Source organism: Pelobates fuscus, chromosome 1 (genome assembly GCF_036172605.1).
Source record: "Pelobates fuscus isolate aPelFus1 chromosome 1, aPelFus1.pri, whole genome shotgun sequence".
NCBI lineage: Eukaryota > Metazoa > Chordata > Amphibia > Anura > Pelobatidae > Pelobates > Pelobates fuscus.
The window spans coordinates 165,842,562-165,867,669 of NC_086317.1; the positions used below are offsets into that span (position 1 = coordinate 165,842,562).

General features: G+C 42.7%; 1 protein-coding gene across 2 annotated transcripts in view; it reads right to left on the bottom strand.

Annotated features, from left to right (window-relative positions):
• The window catches only part of EPS8L3 (EPS8 signaling adaptor L3), a 92,842-nt gene that overhangs the window by 44,579 nt on the left and 23,155 nt on the right, over window positions 1–25,108 (bottom strand). Inside the window, exons 2-3 of one of the 2 annotated variants that reach the window (XM_063444378.1) lie at window positions 7,647–7,690; window positions 4,705–4,769 (exon numbers count right to left, since the gene is read on the bottom strand). In XM_063444378.1, coding sequence (XP_063300448.1) covers window positions 4,705–4,769; window positions 7,647–7,672 — 91 coding nt within the window. In that variant the 5' untranslated portion in view covers window positions 7,673–7,690. Of the gene's footprint in view, window positions 1–4,704; window positions 4,773–7,646; window positions 7,691–25,108 lie in introns of both variants that reach the window. The other variant, XM_063444377.1, reaches the window with a different exon arrangement.

The window sequence follows — 25,108 nt, forward strand, 5'->3', positions numbered from 1 at the left end:
TATCCTCCCAGACTCATCAAGTATATCATTCCTTTTATGAAGAGATGAGTATAGATAATAAGATCCCCCATAACGCTAAAAACCTGTTCATCGACCTAGCTGAAAGTATTGCCGGTAGTCTTAATGTTACCAACTGCTATGTGTGTGGAGGTACTAACATGGGAGACCAATGGCCTTGGGAAGCAAAGGAGGTAATGTCCGGTTCTGAGGCAGTTGACCAACTAATATCTGCACAAGCCGATTATCATTTGAGTGTTAGAGGTAAATCTGAGTGGAGATTAAAGACCTCCATCATAGGTTATGTTTGCATAGCAAGGAAAGGAATAATGTATAATACTTCTGTAGGAGAATTAACTTGTCTAGGGCAAAAAGCTTATGATGATGATACTAAAAATACAACTTGGTGGTCGGCTTCAAATGTCTCAGAACCATCTAACCCGTTTGCTAGATATGCCAATTTAAAGGATGTGTGGTTTGATCTATCCATCACATCTACCTGGAGAGCCCCAGCAAATTTGTACTGGATCTGTGGTAAGAAAGCCTATTCGGAGCTGCCACAGGACTGGGAAGGGGCATGTGTGTTGGGTATGCTCAAACCATCCTTCTTCTTGTTACCGATTGAAACAGGTGAGACTTTAGGTGTTAAAGTATATGATGTGAATCATAGGAAGAAAAGGGGACCCCTAGAGATAGGTACCTGGGAAGATAATGAATGGCCTCCCCAGCGTATCATAGATTATTATGGGCCAGCCACGTGGGCAGAAGATGGTACCTTTGGTTATAGAACCCCTATTTATATGCTCAACCGCATTATAAGGTTACAGGCGGTGGTTGAGATTATCACAAATGAGACATCACAAGCGCTCAATCTCCTAGTGAAACATAATACCAGGATGAGGACAGCAGTATACCAGAATAGATTAGCCTTGGATTACCTTTTGGCAGTAGAGGGAGGTGTATGTGGGAAGTTTAACCTAAGCAATTGCTGTCTACAAATAGATGACGAAGGACAAGCAATAGCTGAGCTTACTAGCCATATGGTTAAACTAGCGCATGTGCCTACTCAGGTATGGAAGGGGTACAATCCAAGTAGTTGGTTTGGTAGCTGGTATGAATGGTTTGGAGGACTTAAGGCAGTGGTAGGTGGAGTCCTACTGATTTTACTGTTGTGTCTACTCCTACCGTGTCTTATACCCTTAGTAGTTAGGTCTGTGCAAAGCCTGATAGGAAGTATAGCAGAGAGGAAGGCTGCTGCACAGATAATGGCGATATATAAATATAAGGCTCTAGATCAGGGAGAACCAATGCAAGAAGATGAATGTTGAAGATTCACATCATAAGATAAGTCTGGTCTGGTTCAAGGTAACTTGCGGTGTAAGCAAAACTAAGGTTATGTGATGCCTCAAGTAATTGTAAAATATCAAGAGGCATCAAAGGGGGGAATGTGGTGGAATCTCGGTAAAAATAAATTTAGTAGGCCGAGATTACCACGTGGCATGTGTACGTGCATATGCTGACGTATCGATCAGTTGGTTGCACGAGGCAAGATACGATCAGTAGTGTACGGAGCATGTGCAAGAATACAGGATGTAGTATTCCCCTCCTCCATTGTGCTGGACAAGCCATGCGGTCAAACAGGAAGTTAATTCTTATTTGTGTTGATTGGTCAAGGGAATGTGCGGGTGGAGCTTAATATGGGAGGAGTTATATGCCTATATAAGGAGCCTGCACTATTGTCCGGGGCTCAGAATTTGCTGTATTTTGGTGACGCTAGTCCCTCTGAGTCCCGATCGGTGATCCAATAAAGAATCTCTTCCTTCCTGAAGAAACCTGTGTCCATCTCTCTGTGCTTGGCTTCCGTCAGTTTCTCCGGTATCAAATATAGTTTATAGTTAAGCCTATACAAGGCTTTTACAAATGTTGTTAAAGTCTCATAAAGCTCTACAGTGGGCACATTTTCAAAACGTTAGTGCCACAGGGTGTACAAGACTGTAGAGTTATCACGCTCAGGGGCGGACTGACGACTCGGGCACATCGGTCATGGAACGAGGGCCCGAGGCAGCCAGGGGCCCGGCTGCACAGCCATGCTCCAGCTGGAGAGATCAGAGATCTCTCCAACTGGAACGGCAAAAAATAAATAAATATATTTTCCTTAATTAGGTTGCTGGGGCCCCTGATGGAGCGGGGCCCCAGCAACCTACCGCTCAGCATAGAAAAACCCCCTCCTCCCTCCCACTTAATGAGACCTGGCAGCTTCACCTCCTCTCTGCCAGGTCTCCTGCTTCCTGTCCCACGCGGCTCTGTGTGATGGGAGAGGCGGAGCCAGGAAGTGACCACACTTCCTGTTTACTCCTCACACAGAGCCCGATCAGCAGGGGAAGGAGCAGCAGCCAGGGAGACCAGAGGGAGCAGAAAGACAGGTAGGCACTAGTCACCCCCCTCCCTCTGTCACCCCCTCCCTCTGTCACCCCTCCCTCACTGTGTCACTATGTCACCCCCTCTCTCTGTCACTATGTCACCTCCTCCCTCTGTCACTGTCACCCCCTCCCTCTGTCACTGTCACCCCCCTCTCTCTGTCACTATGTCACCCCCTCCCTCTGTCACTGTCACCCCCTCCCTCTGTCACAGTCACACCCCTCCCTCTGTCTCGGTCACCCCCCTCCCTCTGTCACTGTCACCACCCTCTCTCTGTCACTGTCACCACCCTCTCTCTGTCACTGTCACCCCCTCCCTCTGTCACTGTCACCACCCTTTCTCTGTCACTGTCACCACCCTCTCTCTGTTACTTTCACCCCCTCCCTCTGTCACCCCCCTCCCTCTGTCACTGTCACCCCCCCTCTCTCTGTCACTGTCACCCCCCTCTATCTGACACTAGTCACCCCCTCTCTCTGTCACTATCACCCCTCCCTCTGTCACTAGTCACCCCCCTCTCTGTCACCAGTCACCCCCCTCCCTCCCTCTGTCACTAGTCACCCCTCCCTCTGTCACTGTGTCAACCCCTCCCTCACTGCCACTAGTCACCCCTCCCTCTGTCACTGTGTCACTAATCACCCCCACCCTCCCTCCGTCACTGTGTCACTAATCACCCCCACCCTCCCTCCCTCTGTCATTGTGTCACCCCCTCCCTCTGTAATTGTGTCAACCCCTCCCTCTGTCATTAGTCACCCCCTCTCTCTGTCACTAGTCACCCCATCCCTCCCTCTGTCACTGTCACCCCCTCCCTCCCTTACTCTGTCACTAGTCACCCCCTCCCTCCCTCTGTCACTAGTCACCCCATCCCTCCCTCTGTCACTGTGTCACCCCCTCCCTCCCTTACTCTGTCACTAGTGACCCCCTCCCTCACTCTGTCACTAGTCACCCCCTCACTCTAGTGACAGTGAGGGAGGGGGTGACTAGTGACAGAGAGAGGGAGGATGTGACTAGCCACGGGAGGGGGACCCTGAGGGTGGGGGCACGCTTAGGGCACTATAGTGTCAGGAAAACCGTTTTGTTTTCCTGACACTATAGTGATCCTTTAACATTTATTTAATGCACATATATTTGTGCATTCAAAGGGCCTGGGATCTAATTTTGCCCGGGGGCCCCAAAGGGTCTCAGTCCGCCCCTGATCACGCTATTACTTCATGCATTCATCCTTTCTTTATATAGCTAATGTTAACTCTGTACCTGCTGTTGTGGCAATGCAAGATTCTCTGTACCCTCATGCACGAAAAATAAAGAATTATTTAAGACTGTAGTGTTTCACAAATAGAATTTATATACTATTTCTAAAAGAGTCTCTAACAGGCCATGTGGCTCCGAGGACAGGGGCTCAGCCAGTACTCCAGTAAGGGCCCAGCTGTGACAGACACATTTGTTGAGTCTAGTGATAATAGCTGAACTGGCATAGCTGATCTATCTAAGTATAAGTTGGAAACTAAGAAGGGTAAGGATTGCGCATAGATGAGCTGCTCAGCAATAGAGGATGCTAAGATGGACACCGGAAGAGTTAAGGAAGAAATGTTAAAGAGTACTGGGTGGGTTAATACATATCTAAATGCATGTAGATTTGCCTGGATACCATCAAGTACAGTGATTGGGAGCCAGCTGCACACATGGGTGGATCTGTCCATGAAAGGAGAGGGCCCAATCCTGAAAGGGACGGAGCCACCCCTAGAGTGGGTACCTAGCATGACTTACAGGGTCCCCCTCAGGGTAGACAATATATGGATCGCTGTTCAAGTATTATCAGCATGATCCTATTGTCCCCTCCTGCTTCTCAAAACCTGTGAAGCAGATTGAACCGTTGGGCAAACTTGAGAATGCAGACAGGTTTCCGGAATCAATTTTTGTTGAGACAGGACCCCAAAATGTAAGACTGTCCCAGCAAAATAGAGACTGACACAGTCAGCAGCTCTAGTGTGAAGGTTTATCAAGGTGCTCTTTTGGGTGCAAAGTGCTAAATGTTGAGACACGTTATACTGGTTGCCATGGTGATGTCTCCTTTAGCTCTTTGTTCCAGAATAGCAGCTATTTTGCTTTGATTAATCTACACTCTTGACTCCTGTGGGTGATTAGAATAGCTATATGACAAGGACAATTATTAACATTTGTAGTGAGGGATTTTAAAGCAGGTTGGAAACTGAACATTTAGTCAATATTAAACAATTACTTGAGACATAGTGAGTTGAAGTTTTTTAGTATAATTTAAATTGTTAAACATACCATAGATGCTCTTGGCAGATGGCCTCATGCTGTGTCTTGAAGGTTCACCTCGGTGTGCCAAGACGCTACTGAATGAAGAAATGTTTTTAAGCATGCACACAGCATTACAGACAATAAAAATAGACAATGAAATAAAGACAAGGGTCATAGACTGCATGTACTACACACAGTGCCAGAGGCTGCATTTATAATACAGAACATGTGAAAGCTAGTAGCACAAATGTGTCCTTTAAGTAGCTGCTAGATCCTGACCTTGTTAGTTTTCCCTCTTTTCCCCATCACAAAATGATGTGGTCTTCCTGTGCGCTTGTTCTAGTTATCCCGGTTATCCTATCAATATTAGGTGCAGGATCATCCAAACTTTATAAGGATGCTCTGGGAATCAGCAATCTGGTGTGTGTGAGTTTAAGGGGTCTTTTTGGAGCTTCATTTCCCCTGGAAAAAGCAACATATTTCTAATGCTGCCTGTCCTGTTTATTGGGCATGCATATGACAGTGACAGGAGCCTGGGAATCCGGTCTTCCGCACTGGCTGCGAAACAAATACACACAAAGAAATACATACCTCCCAATATTTTATATGGACAAATAAGAACACTTTAATATTAGGAATGTGAGTGGGGATGTGTCCAGAGACCAGACTGTTCTGAGAAATTTTATGTGACTTACTAATCACAATGTATACCACTAGAATGTAATTTAAAACAAGAAGAATGCTTCTTATATACACACATTGATTTCTAAACACATTTTTAGTTTATTGACACATTACTGTGAGTATAATTGCTGTGGAGCTCTGTTATACACTCCGACACACAAACACTATGGATCAAGAGGGACATTAGGATAGAAAAGGGGTACGTAGAGTTTTGAGCCCAAAATATGGACTGTCCCTCCTAAATAGGAACACTTGGGGTATTGAAATATATTTGATTTAATGTTATCCCTGTGAAGTATGATTTGGTACATGCACTGTAGGACTTGGTAATTTAAAGAATCTAGAGCAATTTGTCTAGGATAGAGGAAGGAGATAGACAATATTTCAATACATAATTAAATCTGTAAATAAATAGATCCAAGCTGAGTGGTCATTTAGTTGCTAAAACCTATTTTTCCTATTCTTGAATTCACTACAAGTTTTATTAATGCTCCCAAATATGGTCTGGTGAAGGCCCTAGTTTGAGACGCGCTTCTCTACTCTTTATAATGCAGTTGCAAGTAACTTTTAGTATTACAAGGACACACTCACATGTCACATGTCACGTGTTTACAGAATTGATACAGACTTGTACTAATGACAGCCCTGAGCAAGCAGGACCTGACAGAAGTCAAGTTCAAAGCATGCCAGTAAGATGTGGGAAGAGTCCAGTGACCTCAGAGAGGGCTAAAAGACTATTTGCACAACCTAGATCTGTCTTCACTCGTAGTGGCAGACATTCACAACTACCTGAGAGACTTAACCTCTAGAATGTTATGACAAGGACAGGGATTTGGACTCCAAATTTCACAATGTTGATTTATTAATACTAGATTAGGGAGATGTTATGGATGTTATGTTTGGTTTACCTGCAACTAACTCTATGGTTTATTTTCTATTGCACGTGTTTCCTGTAGGGGTGCGTGCTTTCTTCCTGTATCTCCTGAAATATGGCTGCTATAATCTAATAACTTGTAGTGTCTTTATATCACCTGAAACAGTAGCATAATTGAATTGCTAAGCCCTGGAATAGGGTGGGACATAGGTACAATAAACAACATCTGCTTATTCTACTCTCGAGTTCAGGTGCACACAGACATCAATGGGAAAAAAATCATGAGTAATTTTTATGTTTGTATAGATTTCACCCTGGGTGCTGTTTGTTTTAATGTATCCTAGGCAAAAACTAAACTAACAGTCTTACACCAAAAGTGTTTCTTTCTTTCTTTCTTTAACATAAAATAATTAAGACTATTGCGCAGCTAAGTAAAGTTTAAATATCCTCAAGTGTTCAGCAGACATGCACCTGAATAACAGGCCAGCACTGCACAGTGTAATGATGCCTTAATTAGTTCCCTGCCAAGTTAATCTAACCACTGTGCCCTTATATCATTATCCTGCCTATTACCTAAAAATGTGAAGCTAACTAGTGTATATATTCAGCATGTTTTCTTTCAAGCATGTCCTAATTGTACAGACATGGGTACCTAACATTTTATTTAATTGCCATACTGCAGTTGAACGATGTGCTGGGCTATAGATAAAAATTTGTCTTACCAGGCAATCTCCCTCCTGATGCCCATAGCAATGTGTAACAAGCCTACTGTATCTAACCGCATAATTTAAGCTATCATATTATACTTATTATTTAAAGGAGCTCAACGTTAACATTTTATGTTACCCATCATTATTTTATGCCTAGCTAAATGGTTAATGCCTGTTTAAGCATACATATAAAAAATGTGCATGTTCCTCAAATGTCACTGCAAGTTCTAAACATATTGTACTGAAGCTTGTCCATGATGCTGTGACTTATATTAAGTTTGTCTGTCATTTTCATAAATGCACGACCAAAATAAAGATTTAAAAAGAAAAATTATTAAGACTATTTGAGTAAATGCCATATGTTCATCTACCTTTTTAATAGATTATGCCAAACTAACAGTATATTTAAATATTTGGTTTAGCTATAGTAATATCACTTACATTATAAAATAACCAGTAATAACCTCATAACAAACCGCTGCCCCTAAATTCATAAATCTGTTTTGTAGATGGTGGCAGGGATTGTCCAAGGCTGTGATGGTCCGGAAGAATTTAGCATGCGAGAGCAGATAATTAAAGGGATTACCTTTGATATCTTAAAAAGTCTATATAAAGGGTCAGTAGAGCAATTAAGTGTTTTTTTTTTTGTTCCATGTTGGAAGATAAGCAAACAATATGTAGATGGAAAGGTAAATACTTACTCTGTTGAATTTAAGTAATCATCCATCTTTAAAATGGGATAAGACTGGAAAAAATGAAAAAATAAAATACATTATGCACAGTTTAGTAATACAAATTCAAGAACATTACCCTTGGTTAATAACCCCAAAAATCTGAATCTGTGGATATTTATCAGCAATTTCTTTACATTCGTAATCTGTATTTGGTTCCCTCAGGAAAAGCTAATACTGTCATACTAATATTAAGACTCATGTTAACCATAATTCCAGCAATATGTGTGGTGTCTAAATAAAGACAGGCACACATAGATTTATTCACTAAAATGTTGAGACTCAAAGTGAATTGAAATTGAATGTTCAAATTTTAGACCAAGATAGAAAATAGGAAATGTCAGTAATTTTTAAAATCCTAGAATTCAGGATATATTTTCATGCCAGCGAAAAACCAAAACAGCCAAAAGGTAAAAAGACCACCCCCCCCCAAGAAAACGAGATTGGGTGGGCATGAGTATAGTTAACAGAGTAAAGGCTAACGTAAAGCTTGAATGAATATATTTGGTATCCTCCCTTCCGTTACTAATACCATTAGTCCACCAACGATTGAAAGAGCATTGTTTCATTTGGATTTTAATATGTTACCAAATAAAGACAAAATAATGGTTATACAAGGTTTTTGGCTTTAAAAATTAAAATAGCCAGGAAATGGCGTCAATCTATAAAAATTAAGGCGGTAATCAACCAAATCCGACACTAGGTTCTTATGGAAAAAGAATATTACTTTGCACACTAACAATATGAAAAGTTCAAATTGATCTGGCAATCGCGGTTAGTAATTTTTCCTATCTGTCGATGATCCTCCTTTGTACTTTAATTATAATATAATAGACAGTTTTAAGGATGATCGGTTCTCCCAGTGGCGCACAAATATTTGTAAAATTGTAATGTTCGTACAAGTATGTCCTGTCTTGTTTTGTTAATTAGTTAATTTGTTAATATTCACACATAATGACTATGTTTATGTCTATAATGATATGAATAATGTTATAATACTTGTTCTCTGATGATATGTACAAACTGCTTGACAAATCGGTCTTTAAGATTTTTTTTAATGTTAAAAAATTAAATAAAAATTATGAATATGAAAAAAGAATGCATTCTGTTCCCTGATCCTCATGGAAGCCATCGTCAGAAGATTTCTAGTGGCCAGTCTCAGTAAGATACTTTGTATTTCAGGACCAGGGAGAAGCTGGTCTATAGGTATATGTTTGTACTGACACTATAGTATTTCTTTAATAAACTGAAAGTTTCACTTACATTTTTACAAGGCCACTGCTCCCTCGGCGCTGCTCATCACTCTGCCCTCCTGCAATGTCATCGAGGAGGCATGGCCTCCTCTGCAATGGTTTAGTGTGCGTTTAAGTTCAATGTTTACAATCCTTCATGGTTGCCCCAGCTCCATCTTATTTTTTCTATAACTAGTCATCTCAGTTTCTCCCACCCTAGTTCACCTACTTAATTCTTTTTTTTTTAATTCTTTATTTAGAAAGACAACTAGTTCACAAAGTCTCCAGAAATGGCTTATTGTACACAGTGATGAACATAAGTACAAGTTTATACAACCTTACATATACATCTATCATCTGTTGTCACCTACTTAATTCTATCCCTACAACATTGGAATTTAACGATAGGTGAGCCAGTGCTGGGATAACTGCAGGTTCCTCCACACATATTTGAGATGCTGATTTGATTTGTACTGACTTTCTTAAAGGTATGCTATAAGTTCCAGGAATACAAGGCTGTATTCTTGGCACTATTGGTCCCTCTGTCTCCCCCCTCCCTCACGCCCCCTAGTCAGTGAATAAAGGGTTAAAAACCCTTAATTTACTCACCTTTCCCCAGTGCCGATGTCCCTCGGCTTTGGGTCATGGCTCCGCCTCCTCCGACGTCTTGCAACGAGAGGACACTAGTGCACATGCGTGGCAAGTGTCGTCCGCGCATTAGACCTCCCCATAGGAAAGCATTGAATCAATGTTTTCCTGTGGGGACAAATCTGACACTAGATGTCCTCATGCAGAGTGTGAGGACGACCTGCGGCAGTTAATGGACCAAAGGTCCGTTAGGATGCAGGAAACACTGCTAGTGGCTGTCTGGGAGACAGGCACTGGAGGAAGACTTAGTGCTGCAATGTTTAACATTGCAGCACTAAGTGTAATAGTGACACTGCACCCAGACCACTTCACTGAGCTGAAGTGGCCTGGATGCCTAAAGTGTCCCTTTAACATCATGGTGCTTTGTTTCCAGTGACTGTCTATGACAGAATCATTAAAGTACAGAATCAGAGGAGGTAAAGAGCCTTTGGGCATCTTTGATCTAGCTGTGGCTGGATACACTTCTTGCTCTTTTGTTAGAACACTATGCCATTCTGTGATAATTATCTCTCTCTATCTATCGCTCAGTTTTCTCCCACCATTGTGATGGCAGCTTGGCTCAGCTCTATCTCATTGAAACAATCTGTGTCACTTTCATTAGCAAGTCTTCCATTAAAACAGGCTATTTATAACTGCAATAAACAGGGAGTCAGCCAAGCCCTTGTTGCTAGGATAACAACATACTTTTAAATGACAGTATACACCTCATGATGGCTGCCCATTTTAAGGAATTGTGTCTCCATCATATGTAGTATTAGGGAGCTGCAACATGGCATTTCCAATTACTTTTATGACCCAGGTGTCCCTTATAGCAGCAGGGTAACTAATTATGCAGAAATGCTCTACTAACAGACACAGGAGGGAATCTCCACCTTCAGTTCACCTTTGTAGCATTAAAGTGACTTAGGCAGGCTATTCATTTACGGTATATAAAATAAAATCCAGTCATCATAGAGTGACTTTGCAAATGACTTTGTCAGTTCTTGTTGCATTACGTTTCCTCAAAGTAAAAATAATTAAGGTCAGCTTGCACGGGGCACTGGAAACCTGTACTTCATAGCCTTAATTCACAAAGAACTGCGAGAAAAAAGTTTATCGTGTTACTTTATTTGTCCTTTGGCACCATTACGAATAGGTATGGCTTCTTTTAAATTGTATGTTGACCTCTGCATTTTTGTGGTGCTTTGCCATACACAAAGGTTGCTTTCCCCCTAATTATTTCAACATATGTGGGCCCCTGTGTGGTCCTTGAAATCCAGTTCTGTTTGTGACGAGGCCCTCTCTGTGCCCCCTCATTTCAAAAATGGAGCATTGTGGTCTGCACCCGTGTGCTTCTCAAAGACTCAGACACTCCAGCCAATAAATCAATGACTGAATGCTGGGATCACAAGGAGGCTCTTAATGTGATTTGCACCCAATAGAAGTGCAGACCACAATACTACCCAATCTTTAGGAGTTAAACTGTCTGTGGAGATACTGTAATAACTTTTTTTTATGAATGGAGAGTTACCGATTGGCTTAGAGAGCGACACTCCTGACCCAGCCATCTGTTATCTAGGATTTTAGAAAGCGGAAAGATGCAACTTCACTGTTTATTTTTTCATTTGGAGATTTATTTATTTTTGTTGACGTAACATATGGAGCGGGTACAGAAACAGAAAGGGGGGAGCGGGAAGGAAGGGGGGGTGCATCACGGTACAGAACAATATGTCGACAGTCAGACGGTATTGTACATTTTATACGTAACATTAGGGTGACGAGGTTTAAACATTCGCCCAGTATCAGTATAACGCTTGGGTAAATAGATTTGGTTGTGAAACCCAAGAACCCTCATAGGACTACAAACATAGCAATTTACTAGATCTCCATGCATGCCAAAGCCCCCATGTTTTAGGGTAGAGTGTGGAAGGAGGGAAGATGGACTTATAGGAAGTCTCATAGATCCACTGCTTGTGCAATTCCTCAATTAAGCCCACTTTCTTGGGGAGTATTGGAGATTTTCACCTCCTCGCTATTAGTTGCTGTGCTGTCAAGGCGATGTGTAAAATCATTTTTCTCATGTGTTGGGGCATTTCCCTCGGAAGATCTAACAATAGGCAAGATTTTAGAGTAAATGGGAGGGAACCTTTCGTTATGTCTTGGATTAGTTTGTGGACTTCTGTCCAGTAGTGGGCTAGCTGTGGACAGCTCCACCAGATATGGCGCATCGAGCCCTCAGTTTCATGACATCTCCAACAGAGTGGGGAGGTGGAAGGAAAGATTTTATGTAATCTGGTCGGCACCGGTACAGAATTTTTTGGTGTTGTTCGATGTGGGAGGATGATTTTAGTAGCTTAAGGGGGTCGGATATTATGGTATCCCACTCTTTAGATGTCATTGTGCATTGGAGATCGTCCTCCCATTGTTTTGCATACTTGGTAGTGGAGAATTGGTTTTAGTTGGAGATGGAGCTATGGCACATGGAGACCGGTTTACATTGAGGTAAGAGTTTTGCATTAATACGCATTTGTTCCCATGTAGTAGTTGATTTTGTGTGTAGAGTGAGACCTGGGTATTGTTTTATCTCTTTGGACAGATAAGACTTTAGCTGTAGATACGTGTATAGTGAGGACTGTGGGAGTGCATATTTGTCAGACAGGCTTGGGTAGTCGAGCAATGTGTCTGCTGTGAACAGGTGGTAGAGGTGTGTTGCGCCCTTGCGATGCCATGGTATAGAGTTGAACGTGGGCATAATGTAAGGTAAGGCCTTGAGAAAGGGTTGCCAGGGAGAGGTTGGGGGTGCTACCGAGTTTGGGCCGATATTTATCCCAAATTTGCAACAATAACAGGACCTGAGGGGTCCTGGATCGATCATATTTGGTCTAAGGTGTTTCGGCGTCCAGAGCAAATGGGGGATTTCATGATTTCCTATTAGGTCTTTCTCTAGTGAAACCCGTTGTGGTCTGATTCTGAAGATGATATGTGGTATGGCAGTGGCTAGCTCTGCTGCATTGTAATAGGGTTGCATATTAGGCATTGCCAGACCCCCTCGTTTATTGGGGGCTTGTAACACCTGCCCACACAAACCTCCCCATGTCGGCCTGGATCGTCTTAAAATAGAAGGAAGGAGGCGTAGTGGTATAGTGCGGAACTGGTACAATAACCTTGGCACAATGGACATTTTTAGTGCTACTATACCAGGACATGTACAGGTACAGCGGTGTCCATTGTTTCAGTAACTGGCTGCACTTGTTCCAAACCGAGAAGTAATTCGCCGCCATTAAATTTGTGGGATTTTTCGTGATTGTTAGTCTTAAGTATCTTATGGAGTCTGTTCTCCAGTCAAAGTTGTAAGCGGGGGTAAGGGTGTTAAGTACGGGGGCTGGGATGCTTATAGGCAAGGATTGTGTCTTGGTCGCATTAATGGAATAGTATGAAACCCGTCCATAAGCCTGAATCAACTGCATCAGTGTGGGCAGAGAGTCTTGGGGATTCGCAATATACAATAGTACATCGTCATCAAATGCACTAATTTAATCTGTTTATTGCCCAGGCTTATTCACTGTATGCTCTCATTTTGTCTAATAAGTTGCAGTAGGGGTTCTAATGCGAGGACATAGAGGAGTGGGGAAAGGGGGCAGCCCTGTCTCATTCCATTCGTGATTCTAAAGGTAGGGGATGGGAATCCTGACTGGATCACTTGTGCCGAGGGTGATGAATATAATGCAAAGGTTTTTCTGCGTCCAGTGCTAATAGAAGACCACCTCGAGTTGACCTCCTGAGCTCTCATTGTACCAAGGTAAGTTTCCAGGTGTTGTCTAGGCCTTGTCGGGCCATCACAAAGCTTTTCTGGTCATCATGGATTACGTGTGGCAGAATTGGACTAAGTCTATTAGCAATAATCTTGGCATAGATTTTCGCGTCTGTGTTGAGTAAAGATATAGGTCTGTAGTTCTTGCATATGCCCAGAGTTTTGTCTGGTTTGGGGATTGTAACTTTTGTAGATAGTAGCATATCAGGTGGCAAATGGCCTGAGGATGCAGTTTGCTGGTACACCTGTAGGAGCTGCGGCGCCAGTATGGTACTGAACGCCTTGTAGTAGAGTTAGAGAGTCTGTCTGCACCCGGAGACTTCCCCAGGGGCAGTAGTTTAATAGTTTGCATAATTTCTTGTATGGTGATAGGCTGAAGAAGGGCTTGGGGTTGTTCCTCCGTTAATCTGGGCAGTGAGACGTCAGTTAGGTATTAGGTGATGTCTGAGGGTTGGGGATGGGTCATAGTGTCATCAAGTTGAAGGTTATATAGTTTGGAGTAGAAGTTTGCAAATGTGCTACTAATTGCTTGGGGGTCAATATGTTTCTTTCTTTCATCGTCTATAATGTGGGAAATCTTTGAGTGAGCCATTTTAGCCCGGAGCCTTGTCACTAATTATTTGGTGGCTTTACCAGAGGTGTGGTAGGTGGTGGCTCTTAATTTATAGAGAAGGCAGTTCGCTTTTTCTCGCTGTAATTGGGCAATTGTCGAGTGTAATGCATTGATTTTGGCCAGTTACGTCTGCGTAGGCTGTGCCTTGTTTTTTGCGGAGATTGCGGCTTCCTTATCCTACAGTCTAGCAGTTGTGCTAGGGTGGTGTTATTGAGGAAAAAAGTGTCACTACGGGTATATGTGTTGTGCACTCTGGAGTGAAATGTGTAGTCAGCCTCTGCGGGGTGCAGGGTACGCCATGCGTCATATAGACAGTGATGTGTGAGCAGTTTAGTTATATTTTTGCATGTGGCGTTGATTTGCTTTTTTCTACGACCTGTGGGACGGGCTGTACTGTCAAGTGTTGGTGTTTGGATAAAGTTAAAATCCCTACACAGGATCAGGCCACCTGTTCTGACCATGTCCATGGTCAGAAAGAGATTCTGAAGGTACTGTTTGGCTTCTGTGTTGGGGAAGTAAGTAGATACTAAGGTATACCGTGTGTTGTTAATTAAGCCTATGAGGATTATATACCTGCCCTTTGTGTCTATGATTTTTCGATGCAGTGTTAGAACTATATCTTTATGAATAAAGACTGAGACCCCATTTGTCTTGTTTTCAGAGAGGGTGTAATATTGGGTAATATTTATTATATATAGCTGGTGTGTAATCCCTACTGAAATGCGTCTCTTGGATGTGAGGCCGTGATGTGGGTCAGAGGGCCTGTCGAAAGGTTTCCAGTCCAGGTGATCTTGAGTGCAGTTGTTCCTCATGTTCCGGAGAATGCCGGCATTGGTATTTTTTTTTTTTTTTTTTTGTCAATCTTTCTTTTATTGAAGCATTTTGATGGGGTACAGAAGAGAAGGAGGGAAACGTATAGTTTGAATACAGTAGAGGATTAAAACATTATCAGCTTTAAACTAGTACATTTCTAGGATAGCGATGCTTCGTTTTTTAAGTTTTTTCATAGAGTTAACAGCCTCGCTTTATATTATACAATCAAGCGTGAAACATGAAATTGAGAGCTTTGACTAAACATAAGTATGGATAGTTTGGCAGGTGAAGCATAACAGTTGCTATAGGGCAGATATAGAGTGCTAATATAGGTGATTGATGCAAAACTATGCAAAACTTAGGTACACAGCAAATAAGTTATATGCTAGGTCACAGCAGAAAAAACTACGAGTGGTATTCGCCGGGTACCTGCAAGCATTCCTTTAAGACATTTAAGATAGGTACATGTATATAGATGAGCTTAAGTTAGTCTAGGTAGCAAACTGTAACGTTTAGTGCACTATATCTTCCATTAAGTAGGGCTACATAATAGGTAACAGGCTTCTTGATACATTCCCCTCATTATCAGAGATGTATGGCATAACAGTAGTGTGAATTGGAGAGAGTCCTAGCATTGCAGGGCAGAAATACAGGCAGTCCTCTACACCAATGATTTCAAGCTAAAAGGTAAAAAGCAAAAATAAAAAGGGGGGTAGAGATAAAGAATATCATGTGTCCGCAAACCAGACCTCCTCAGCCCGTGCCGATTCTTGGCTTGCAGGTTTTCGGTGCCATTCTGTAGGTGTGTATGCGGTGCGCATCTGTTGCTGGGCGTTTGTGCCCCGTTGCGGTGCGGGCGTCGGCGAGGGTGGTTCCCCAGCTCCAGGCTGGTGTGCAGGCCTGCATCTTCTTGCCACAAACTCGGTTGCCGCTGGGGTCCGGGTTTACTCCACTTATGGGAGGGACGGAAGAATAGGTCGTTGTCTGTCGCTTGCGTTGCTTCTTCCTCCGCCAATGTGGACGATGCTTGCGGGCTCTTCGCCCTATGGCCTGCTGCCCGGGTGGGTTAGATTGTGCGTGGATGGGTTGGTGAGGCGTATGTGTGCCCAAGGGTATCCCCCCTGCTTCCCGCTTCGCATGGTTCCGCTCACCCTTCAACTGAGGTGGAGGTGACATGGGTTTAGCTGCTTGATGCTGCCTTTTGAATGCCTCCTGTCGCTGTAGTGATGCAGTCCCCGGTGCCGGATAGTGTGACACACTCGCTATGTGGGTTGCTGTGCCTGCCGCCATGTTGGTCCTTCTCTTGGAGGGCCTGTTGGTAAGCATGTCCCGTGATCTGTTGGGAGTTTGTCGCGCCCTCGGGGAGTGCTGGGATCTGCGCGGCTGGCCCAGTTTTTCCGCCTTCGAGGGGCTTTGTGGGTCCTTCGGAAGGGCACGCCTGATAGTGGTGAGGGGCCCCGCCACACGTTTTTCACTGGGTGCTCGTTTTAACCTAGGGTGCTCCCCTTGGCGATATTTGTCCCCAGGGGGTGTGCTTCCCCATTGTACCTGCTTAAGGTGTTCTGCCTTGCTCTCGAGCTTTTTCCAGAATCTCCTGAACAGGTCGTCCAGGCGCTTTTCTAGCGTTTCGTATTGCTGTTCAGCCTCCCTCTCGCGGTCAGCCGCCGCCATCTTGCTTGTCATGGCTTGTCTTTGTGTGCAGCGTGCTGTCCAGTGGGGAGAGTCAGACTGCTTGGTGGAGACCGGGATAACCCCCGCCGGTCGGGGGGGGGGAAAGTGTCGTGCCGCGGCTCCTGGTACAGCTGATGCCCCAGGGAGCGGCCGTCTCCCCGTGGCTCGGTCCCAGGTAGGCCGCAAGCCTCGTTTCTTCGGTATGGCAAAGCAGGGGCTCGTGAGGGACACCGTTCGAATCGGTAGCCCCTCTGGAGTGGAGGTATTATGGTCTCTTAGCTGCGACCTGCTGTATTCCGGCGTTACACCCTGATTTTCCTCCCCAGACGTGGGAGCTCTTGCTAGGCACGTCTGGGCTGCTTGCCTGCTTGGCTCCGCCCCTCCGGCATTGGTATTTGATTCCTAATATATACCCCTGGGGGCCAGAAGAGTGTTTGGAAAAGCACCTGCAAAGTGGAAAGGGGAAGTGAAAAGGACGTAGAAGCCACAGAAACTTTTCTGACACGAAAAGGTGGGATAAGGAAGCATCGGAAGAAGTGCCTGAGCAACCTGCTGGAAAAAAGATAAAAGGTGGGTGTAGGGGAAGGTAGGGTCGGCTCCCGACATTAAACAGAGCGGTAAACAGCGCAGTGATTTTCCCTTATTCAGGGAGTTACTTAAGGGGGGCTGTACTAATGTCTATTCAGCAATCCAGTCTATTCGGTATACTTAAAAAGAATTAAGAGGAGTTGTGAGGAATGATAATCTTCATAGCCTTCATAACCAATCTAATAAGCAATTGGATGCATTTGTGAAATAATCTGATAAGCACTATAAGAGCAATATATTTGCAATATTTCTGCTGGGTAGATACTGCTGCATTGATACTGATTGCTACTAATTGAGCACGGCAACTGTCATTGGCATCACTCTATTAAGAAATAACCAATATGGTCGACCAGGAAGCAATTAGCTAGTATGGTCCCAACCCGGCAACGCTAAAATCACCACAACGGAAGTTCCTGACGGAACAGGCAGACCACGACCTACAAGACAAAATGACTCCTCCAGTAAGCAAGCAAGGAAGCCCGCCAGAAAGCCCACCAATCTTAGAGTGTTCAGTCGAAGGGTTGGACCTTAGAACAATCCTGACCCAATTACCTTCAGTACGATCTCATCATTATGTTTAAGAAAATGGAGGATAGTTTCAGTGAAAAGTTAGTAGCTGTTACTACAGAAATACAGCATTTGGGCAATAGAGTGCAGGCATTAGAAGAAGATGGGGAACCTGCTCTTCTACCACCTTAATGACCTGAAGAGCCCTGCAACCCATCACACAATTATTGACAGAGAAACAAGTTAAATACCGTTGGTACTTCCCATTTGCATTAGCATTTATACAACAGGGGAAGACATTTAGTATATCCACTACGGCAGATATACCTGATTTCCTACAGGCATTGGGGCTTCCACCTATTGAGATAGAGGACTAGACTGGGATGTCTCACTGCTTCAAGTCACAGAGCCCACAAAAACCCAGATGGCATAGGAATTCGAAAAATAGAAGCAATCAGCCACCGTCATAAGGAATTGAAAAAAAAAACTAATTCAAGAGATAAGAGCTCATGAAGATTTAGATATTAAAGGGGGAAAAGTTACACATAGATACTTATATAGTATTTATATTATCATTTGATATGAGGTTGTGAAGATAATTATCATAAATATCATAAATATTATTACCCTTTGTTTGGGTTGGTGTAACTATTTATTATTTAGACAAGGTACTGGGATATATACGCTCCATTACTCCCTAATCAATTATAGGGCGTATTAGTGTTTGAGATTATGAGGAAATTCTTTCTAACACACTCTCTAAAGGACACTGAGATAGCCTCTGCTAGAATGACCCCCCCTTCATGGCCCATTAGCCCTCAATTGTAGTCTCTACTATGGCCTGGAGGCGACTGTTTCCAGCAGGGACGCTGAGATGGCCTCTGTTAGAAAGACCCCCTTCCAAGCCTATTAGACTCCATTGTAGTCTCTAATGGGGCCTGGAGGGGATTCTTTCTAACACACTCTCTAAAGGACATTGAGATAGCCTCTGCTGGAAAGACCCCCTCCATGGTCAATTAGCCCTCAATTGTAGTCTCTACTGGGGCCTGAAAGGGATTATTGCACTTTTGTTCCTTGTGTCTAAAGATTGTGTAGGGTGTGGCTGGAGGTGGTGCATGGAGGTGGGACAAGGGTGGCACTTGCTGCAGAGTATGGGTGGGGCCTGTAAGGGGACCCTTGATTTATTTTGCCCGGGGGCCCTGAGGGTTCTCAGTCCGCCCCTGCATGCAGGGAGTTATGACTAATGCTGCATAAACAAAGTGATTTAACTCCTCAATGGCAGAGAATTGATCTATACACTGTAACTGCTTCATTAAGCTCAGGTTGTTTTGGTGCCTATAATTTCCCTTTAATATTTAAATATAAGGCAACATAGCAATTTCAGTGAGATTAGTTTCGTATTTTTTAAAATATTATGTATGTTTGCCATTTTGGTTTGGAGTCATACACTATCATTGAGGCGTGGCTCCCTTGCAGTCATGTGGTACTAAACCGTGAATCATAGGCTTAGCCAATATCTTACTTACAAGCAATGAGTTAATTTATCTGGCTCTAAAATGGAGCTGAACCCTAAGGAGACCACCCTATTGTCAAAATTGAGACTATATGGGTTTACATCTTATCTGAGAACATCTTACCCAAAAAACTGTATGCACACAAAGTGATAATGTGATAATGTCACACAGAGTCCATTATTAAGAAAGGATCCTCTGTCATTGGAGTCAATGAATGAACCTATTAACCACCGTCTCAACAGGTCACTGCCTCTATAAAGGGTCTAAGGATTTTCAGTTAAAAAAAATCGAAACTTATTCTGCTCACTTCCTCCAACTCATTTTGTCGTTTAATGTGTTTCTTTGTATTCTAATTATAGAATAAAAGCTGAATAAACGTAAGTAACGTAAGTAAAAAAAGAAAACTATTAGATGGGTTACCGGTATATAAGACAAAAATGTAACGATAAACAGTAAAGAGAAAATTATGGATGCAGCATTATAATAATAAAAATTTGATGTGCTATATAACCAGAAACAAACCATAAACAATGTTGACATTGAGACTGATAATAATTTATTATTGAAATGTTCACTAAGATATGAAAGGAATTCTATCTGTAGACTTTGAAATGTGCCATATAATTTAAAAAAAACTTACTGTAAATATAAAGACATGTATTCACTTCTTTAGGAAAGCATATCAATTAAATGGGTTAATAGCTTTACACCCCCCAACCCACCCAGCTTCCTCTCCTGCAACTGTGCCATCCAAACAAACTAACCCGTCATTGTAAACTATTCTAGCAACTTACTCTTTTCCATACTAAAAATATATCTTCTATAAATCTACTTCACATCGGTGAATATGAACATCAGTGATTCCTTCCTGGGTTTAAAAGATGGCATTGGACATTTCCAGCACCTGAACCCATACAAATACCTATCCAGGGGCGACCCGGAGAACCAAAAGAACCAAATGGGCCGAAAGAACAAGAAAGCGAGGCCCGACAAGCCTCGTCAGGGCATGGACATCGGGGAATTATGGTGGCAGGCACACGAGGCAGGAGGCGCCAAGATGGCGTCCCTACACGGGGGCTGCTTGGACTTCATAGAGGGATCATCAGACGAAGATGAGGGAGACTCCACAATGGCCCTGCCGGTCCCACCGCCACTACGGGCGCCACCACACACAAAGGCCCCCACCCCATGGAGGCTATTGGGGAGCTAATGGCAGACCACCACAGGAAGAACGCTGCTGAGTTGGTGCTAATCAGAGGCGACATCAAAGGCATTACTGACAGACTGGGAGTGGTAGAAGCCTCCTCCACCAGCCACACTAACCAGATCACGGATCTGCTAGCAGCGATTAGGGACCTGCAACAAAAATCCTGGCAACACGAACAACTAATTGCCGCTCAAGAAGACAGGCACCGCCGAAACAATCTCATGCTCAGAGGAGTCGCTGACTTCATACCGGATTCTGAACTTCCATACTTTGTTAGAAGACTCCTCACAGAACTATTGACCCCAAAGGCGGCGAAAGCGATCACCCTGGAGGGTCTATTTTGCATACCGCAACCAGCAAAGGCCCCACCTGCCGCCACAGGGGACCTAATACTACAGTTCCAAACAGCCAGGGACAAGAAGACGGTCGTGGAGGCCACAAAAGGTCAGTCATCTTACCCCTTTGAAGGGATAACCCTCTCCTTTTATGCGGACCTGTCGGCCAGGACATTGGCGTGGAGGAGATCCCTGAGCTCATTTACGGCCCTCCTGCGCCTCCACCAAATACGCTACCACTGGGGCCCAAGCCGCACTCTCACCATCGATAAAGGAGACACCAAGCACGATGTCCACAATCTCCAAGAGGCCACTGAGATACTGGGGCTACTGAACCCCCCACAGACCCACTGGCTCAAGCGACACAACCTGCAGGCCACATACGCCCAAGCGGAAGACACACCGTGGATGCCCCGGAGTTCGTGCCCAGGAGACCACCCGCAGACTCATATGCTAAGGCCACCGCATGAACCTAAACCCGGCAGAGAGACCCTTAGGGTCTTATAGGTGAAGGAACCTCACCACGGCACAAACCCTGTCATTGAACTTGGCCCACCAAACTAGCCCCCAGAGCCGACACTGGCTAATTGAGAACAGACTGCACTGGGGATGGACTAGGAACCCTGCAGACCCAAAAACGGGGATACCACACGAGTTCACCGAGCAGGCCACAACTAACGCATTGTACAGATGAATGCTGCTAACCCAACTTGCCAAAGTTATAAGCACTTCCTAACCACTTTAGTTTATTTATTTTATTTTTTGTCAGTCAGCCATGCTCCTTGTTTAAGTTTTGTTTAGCAGTACGACAAGCCTACATACCTGGCACTAGACATAGCTACCTAGTATGCTAAATTCTCAACACTGATTTGACATCAGCCTGTGTGATAGGATGGCGTGTTGGGCAGTATTTTGCACGAGCAAGGAGTAGCATAATATGGCAGCCAGTCATTAATGTCCTCAACATGATAACAACTCGTAGTAAGACCACCATATGGTTTGGTGTCAATAATAATTCCAAGCCGCCACACCATCTTTGCTTACTCTGGGAGTGACTTCTTAGAGCAGTTAATTGCAGACTGATTCCTTTCTTATCAATTTTACAAAGCAACAGACAATTAACTACAATATAATATAGCAACTTTGATAACACCACAAATACACATGTGCACAATAAGTACAATTTCCATATGGAACTGTCAGGATTGGTAAGGAGTCCCAATATGTAAATATAGGAAAGCTAAGTAAATAGAATGTGTTACTGGACCTTAGCAGTGACCGGGATTAAGTTAATAGACAAGTGCGAGAATGTTCAAAGAATAGGATGAGTTCAAATTATACAGAAAGACAACAAAACTGTGAGACGAGCCACATACAGGATTGGAGAGATAACAAACCAAGGTCAAAATTCCAGAAAAAAACAAACATAGTATAAGCGCACTCTTGGGTACTAGAGACTTCATCAGGTTTCAGGGCTCATTGTGGACTGGGATTAAATATCCCTAGCATCATCAGAGTGGCGCCAAAAAGTAATTAAACTGTAATGCCGGATGCTATGCTTTATTGGGTATAAATTGAGCATGGACACAATGGTCCACATCACTCTTGATGCTGGAATGATGCATGACATCACTTTTGTCTGAAAAAGATTGATTTCCGCCAATGTTAATGCAGAAATAATGAGTTGCCTTGAATTGCCTTGCATCAATTTTGACACTGGAATGATGGACAATGTCATGTTGGCCTGAGAAGAATCCCCAGAATTGACATTGGAATGAAGTAGAATTTTGCAATGTGTACAAGATTGACACATGGATTGAACAGGTACCATGACAGGAACATAATATGTGAATTATCTATCTGTTAGCATCAACAATGTAATGGGCAGTGTGTAACTTTCAACAAGCAACAAATATAGCTTAAAACCAGATGAACTCTCCATTTTAAATGTTTTTAACTTGTAGGTCAAGTTCAACATTCCAGTTTAATGGATATATCAAGAGTTAGTGTTTAAGTTAATAACATTTTCTGTCTTTGGTTGCATTAAAATGTAATGCATCACTTTGAATAAGACAAGTATCTCATTCAAACCTTTAGCTTTAAATTACATGATTACCTCACTCTCTACAGGCTGAAAAAACAGGTACATGTTAGTTTACTGATTTAAAAAATCTATTGTGATGCATGTCCCTTGAATGGGTGTAAAATTGAGTTTTGGATTGTGATCAATATGAAAATTATCCAACAATTCCAGGTGAAAGAAAATATTATCTACAAGCAACCTGGATTGTAATTTACCCCTGGGTGAGGTAATTCTAAACCATGTGAAAAATACTGCCAGGAAGTTGTTCTAAATAACAAATCTTCAAAAAGCCAGTCTTAGAAAGAAGTACATTTGAATGTCTATTATTTATTTTTTTTGCATAAAAAAATGATTCTCTTGTTACTGAATGTAACCCAAGTCAAATTCATTTGAGCTACTGAGAAATTACTGAGAAATCATGTAATGCTGCCTATTATACTTAGACAAGTCTATCCGGAGCTTTGTGGGATTAGACAAATAAGAAATTGGCACCTTAAATGCCAAATTCATACTCACATGACAGTAATATTAACTAACCAAACATATTTGTATATTTAGATGTCTACTTTTGATTTCTTAAATCCAAAAGTTGATTTATAGTTTCATACAGTGATCTAAAAAAGCCATACTGTCTGTAACATTGCTTTACAAATGCAGATCAATTGCTGTAAAGAGCAGTCCACACCTCTAAGCTAGCTTTGTCTACAAACAAACTGGTTTTCAAGCCACCTGTATGACAACTGCTATGTGCCACATGCGAAATGAAAGCTTTTTCTTTTTGGTCATAATGAGGGAATAAGAGGTATGGCCATTTGCTGATTGTTGACTCTATGTTGCCATATATCTGTCTACTAGCAGCACATAGGGTAGAAGAAGAGAGTGACTAATCTCTGCGTCCGCATTACAGGTGGGTAGTTCTCCAGAGTGAGTGCCAGATTCCCTTAGTCTTATATACCTGTCTTCAAGGAAAGTCAGTAGTTCCTTATCAGGGCAGCCCAGCAAAAGACATTGGTACAAGCAGCTGGATGGACCTGGCAGTTGGCCAGACTGTTCAGGACCACCAGTACTCATGCCAGGTCTGTGCGGTTAATTATCTCTTATCTACAAGCTCTCTTTGTACTGTTCTACAAAGAGATGGCAACATAAGTTTTTTGATGGCAACATAAGTTTCTCAAACGGCTGTAGTGCTTTGTCAGCTTAATAAACAGATGTAGTGCTGTGTCAGCTCTTAATAGCTGTGGCATAGCTGTGGCCTTCAAGTCTGCATCTAGTAATATGTGCTATGTGAGCTTATATGCTTACCGGTGCCATCTTAACTATCTATAAATGTTTGATTTGCTCAATAGTGATCAATCAATCATGCTTAGTTAATATGGAATATTATCATCACAACACCTGAAATACCCTGGTATAAGATTACATTCCAGATGCTCCATTTTATACTGATCTGATGGATATCCTATTTCTCTTTCAACACAAAATATAATTTGAAGATGTGACTTGAACAAAGTCTTAGATAGATCCATCGCCACTCCTATGGATTCAATTGATTACACATGCCCACTGCCAAAGTTGTTTCAACTTCTTCACTTGACAGACATTTCAAAATTATGAGCTCTACGGTCAGACAATACATGCATTGCATATCTCATGTGCACATTAATTAACCACTAGGCTAGATTATTTCCTTCTTTAATCTCATTTTATCCGACTGTTCCGCACTTTACCCACTTTTCAGGGCATTACTGTTGGCTACCTGACTATCAAACCCACAGCATTTGTGGATGATATATTATTATAATGTATTGCTAACCCAGATATGGCTTTATTTACCTTCAAGCTTGTGGCCGAATTGTGGGGTTTGACATTAATCTTTTAAATCCTCAGTTTAACTCTGAGCATCTATACTTCCACCATGCTTCAATTTTGTCTCTCTTTACAATGGCAGTCGAAACATATTAATAATATTGGAGCATTACTACCTAGAAACATCACTCGTCTTTCCATCCTTAACATTTCTAAAGCTAAATCAAATATTGGAAACCTCTTAAAAAATTGGACGCATTTATCAATCACTTTTTGGGAAGGCCTTGTCTACTTAAAAACATACTTTTCTTTTGTATTTTTTACAAGTACTATCTATTATAATATCTTCTAAATACCTTAAAAAGGTGAAACTCCTTACTTTCCTTTTGTCCCTCAAAACACCTAGAATTTCACTAAACCGTCTCCAACACCCTATATTTAATTTAGGATTAAACACACCCAATAACTTCAAAATTAATCTAGGAGACAGATACATACATGCTCTGGACAGGGTCTTGGGTAGAAATCTTTACACTACATGAGCTCTGGACAAAAATATGTATCCTGACTTTACTGTTTCTCAGATGCTGCACACCCCACACTTGGACCTACCGACTCTTGTATG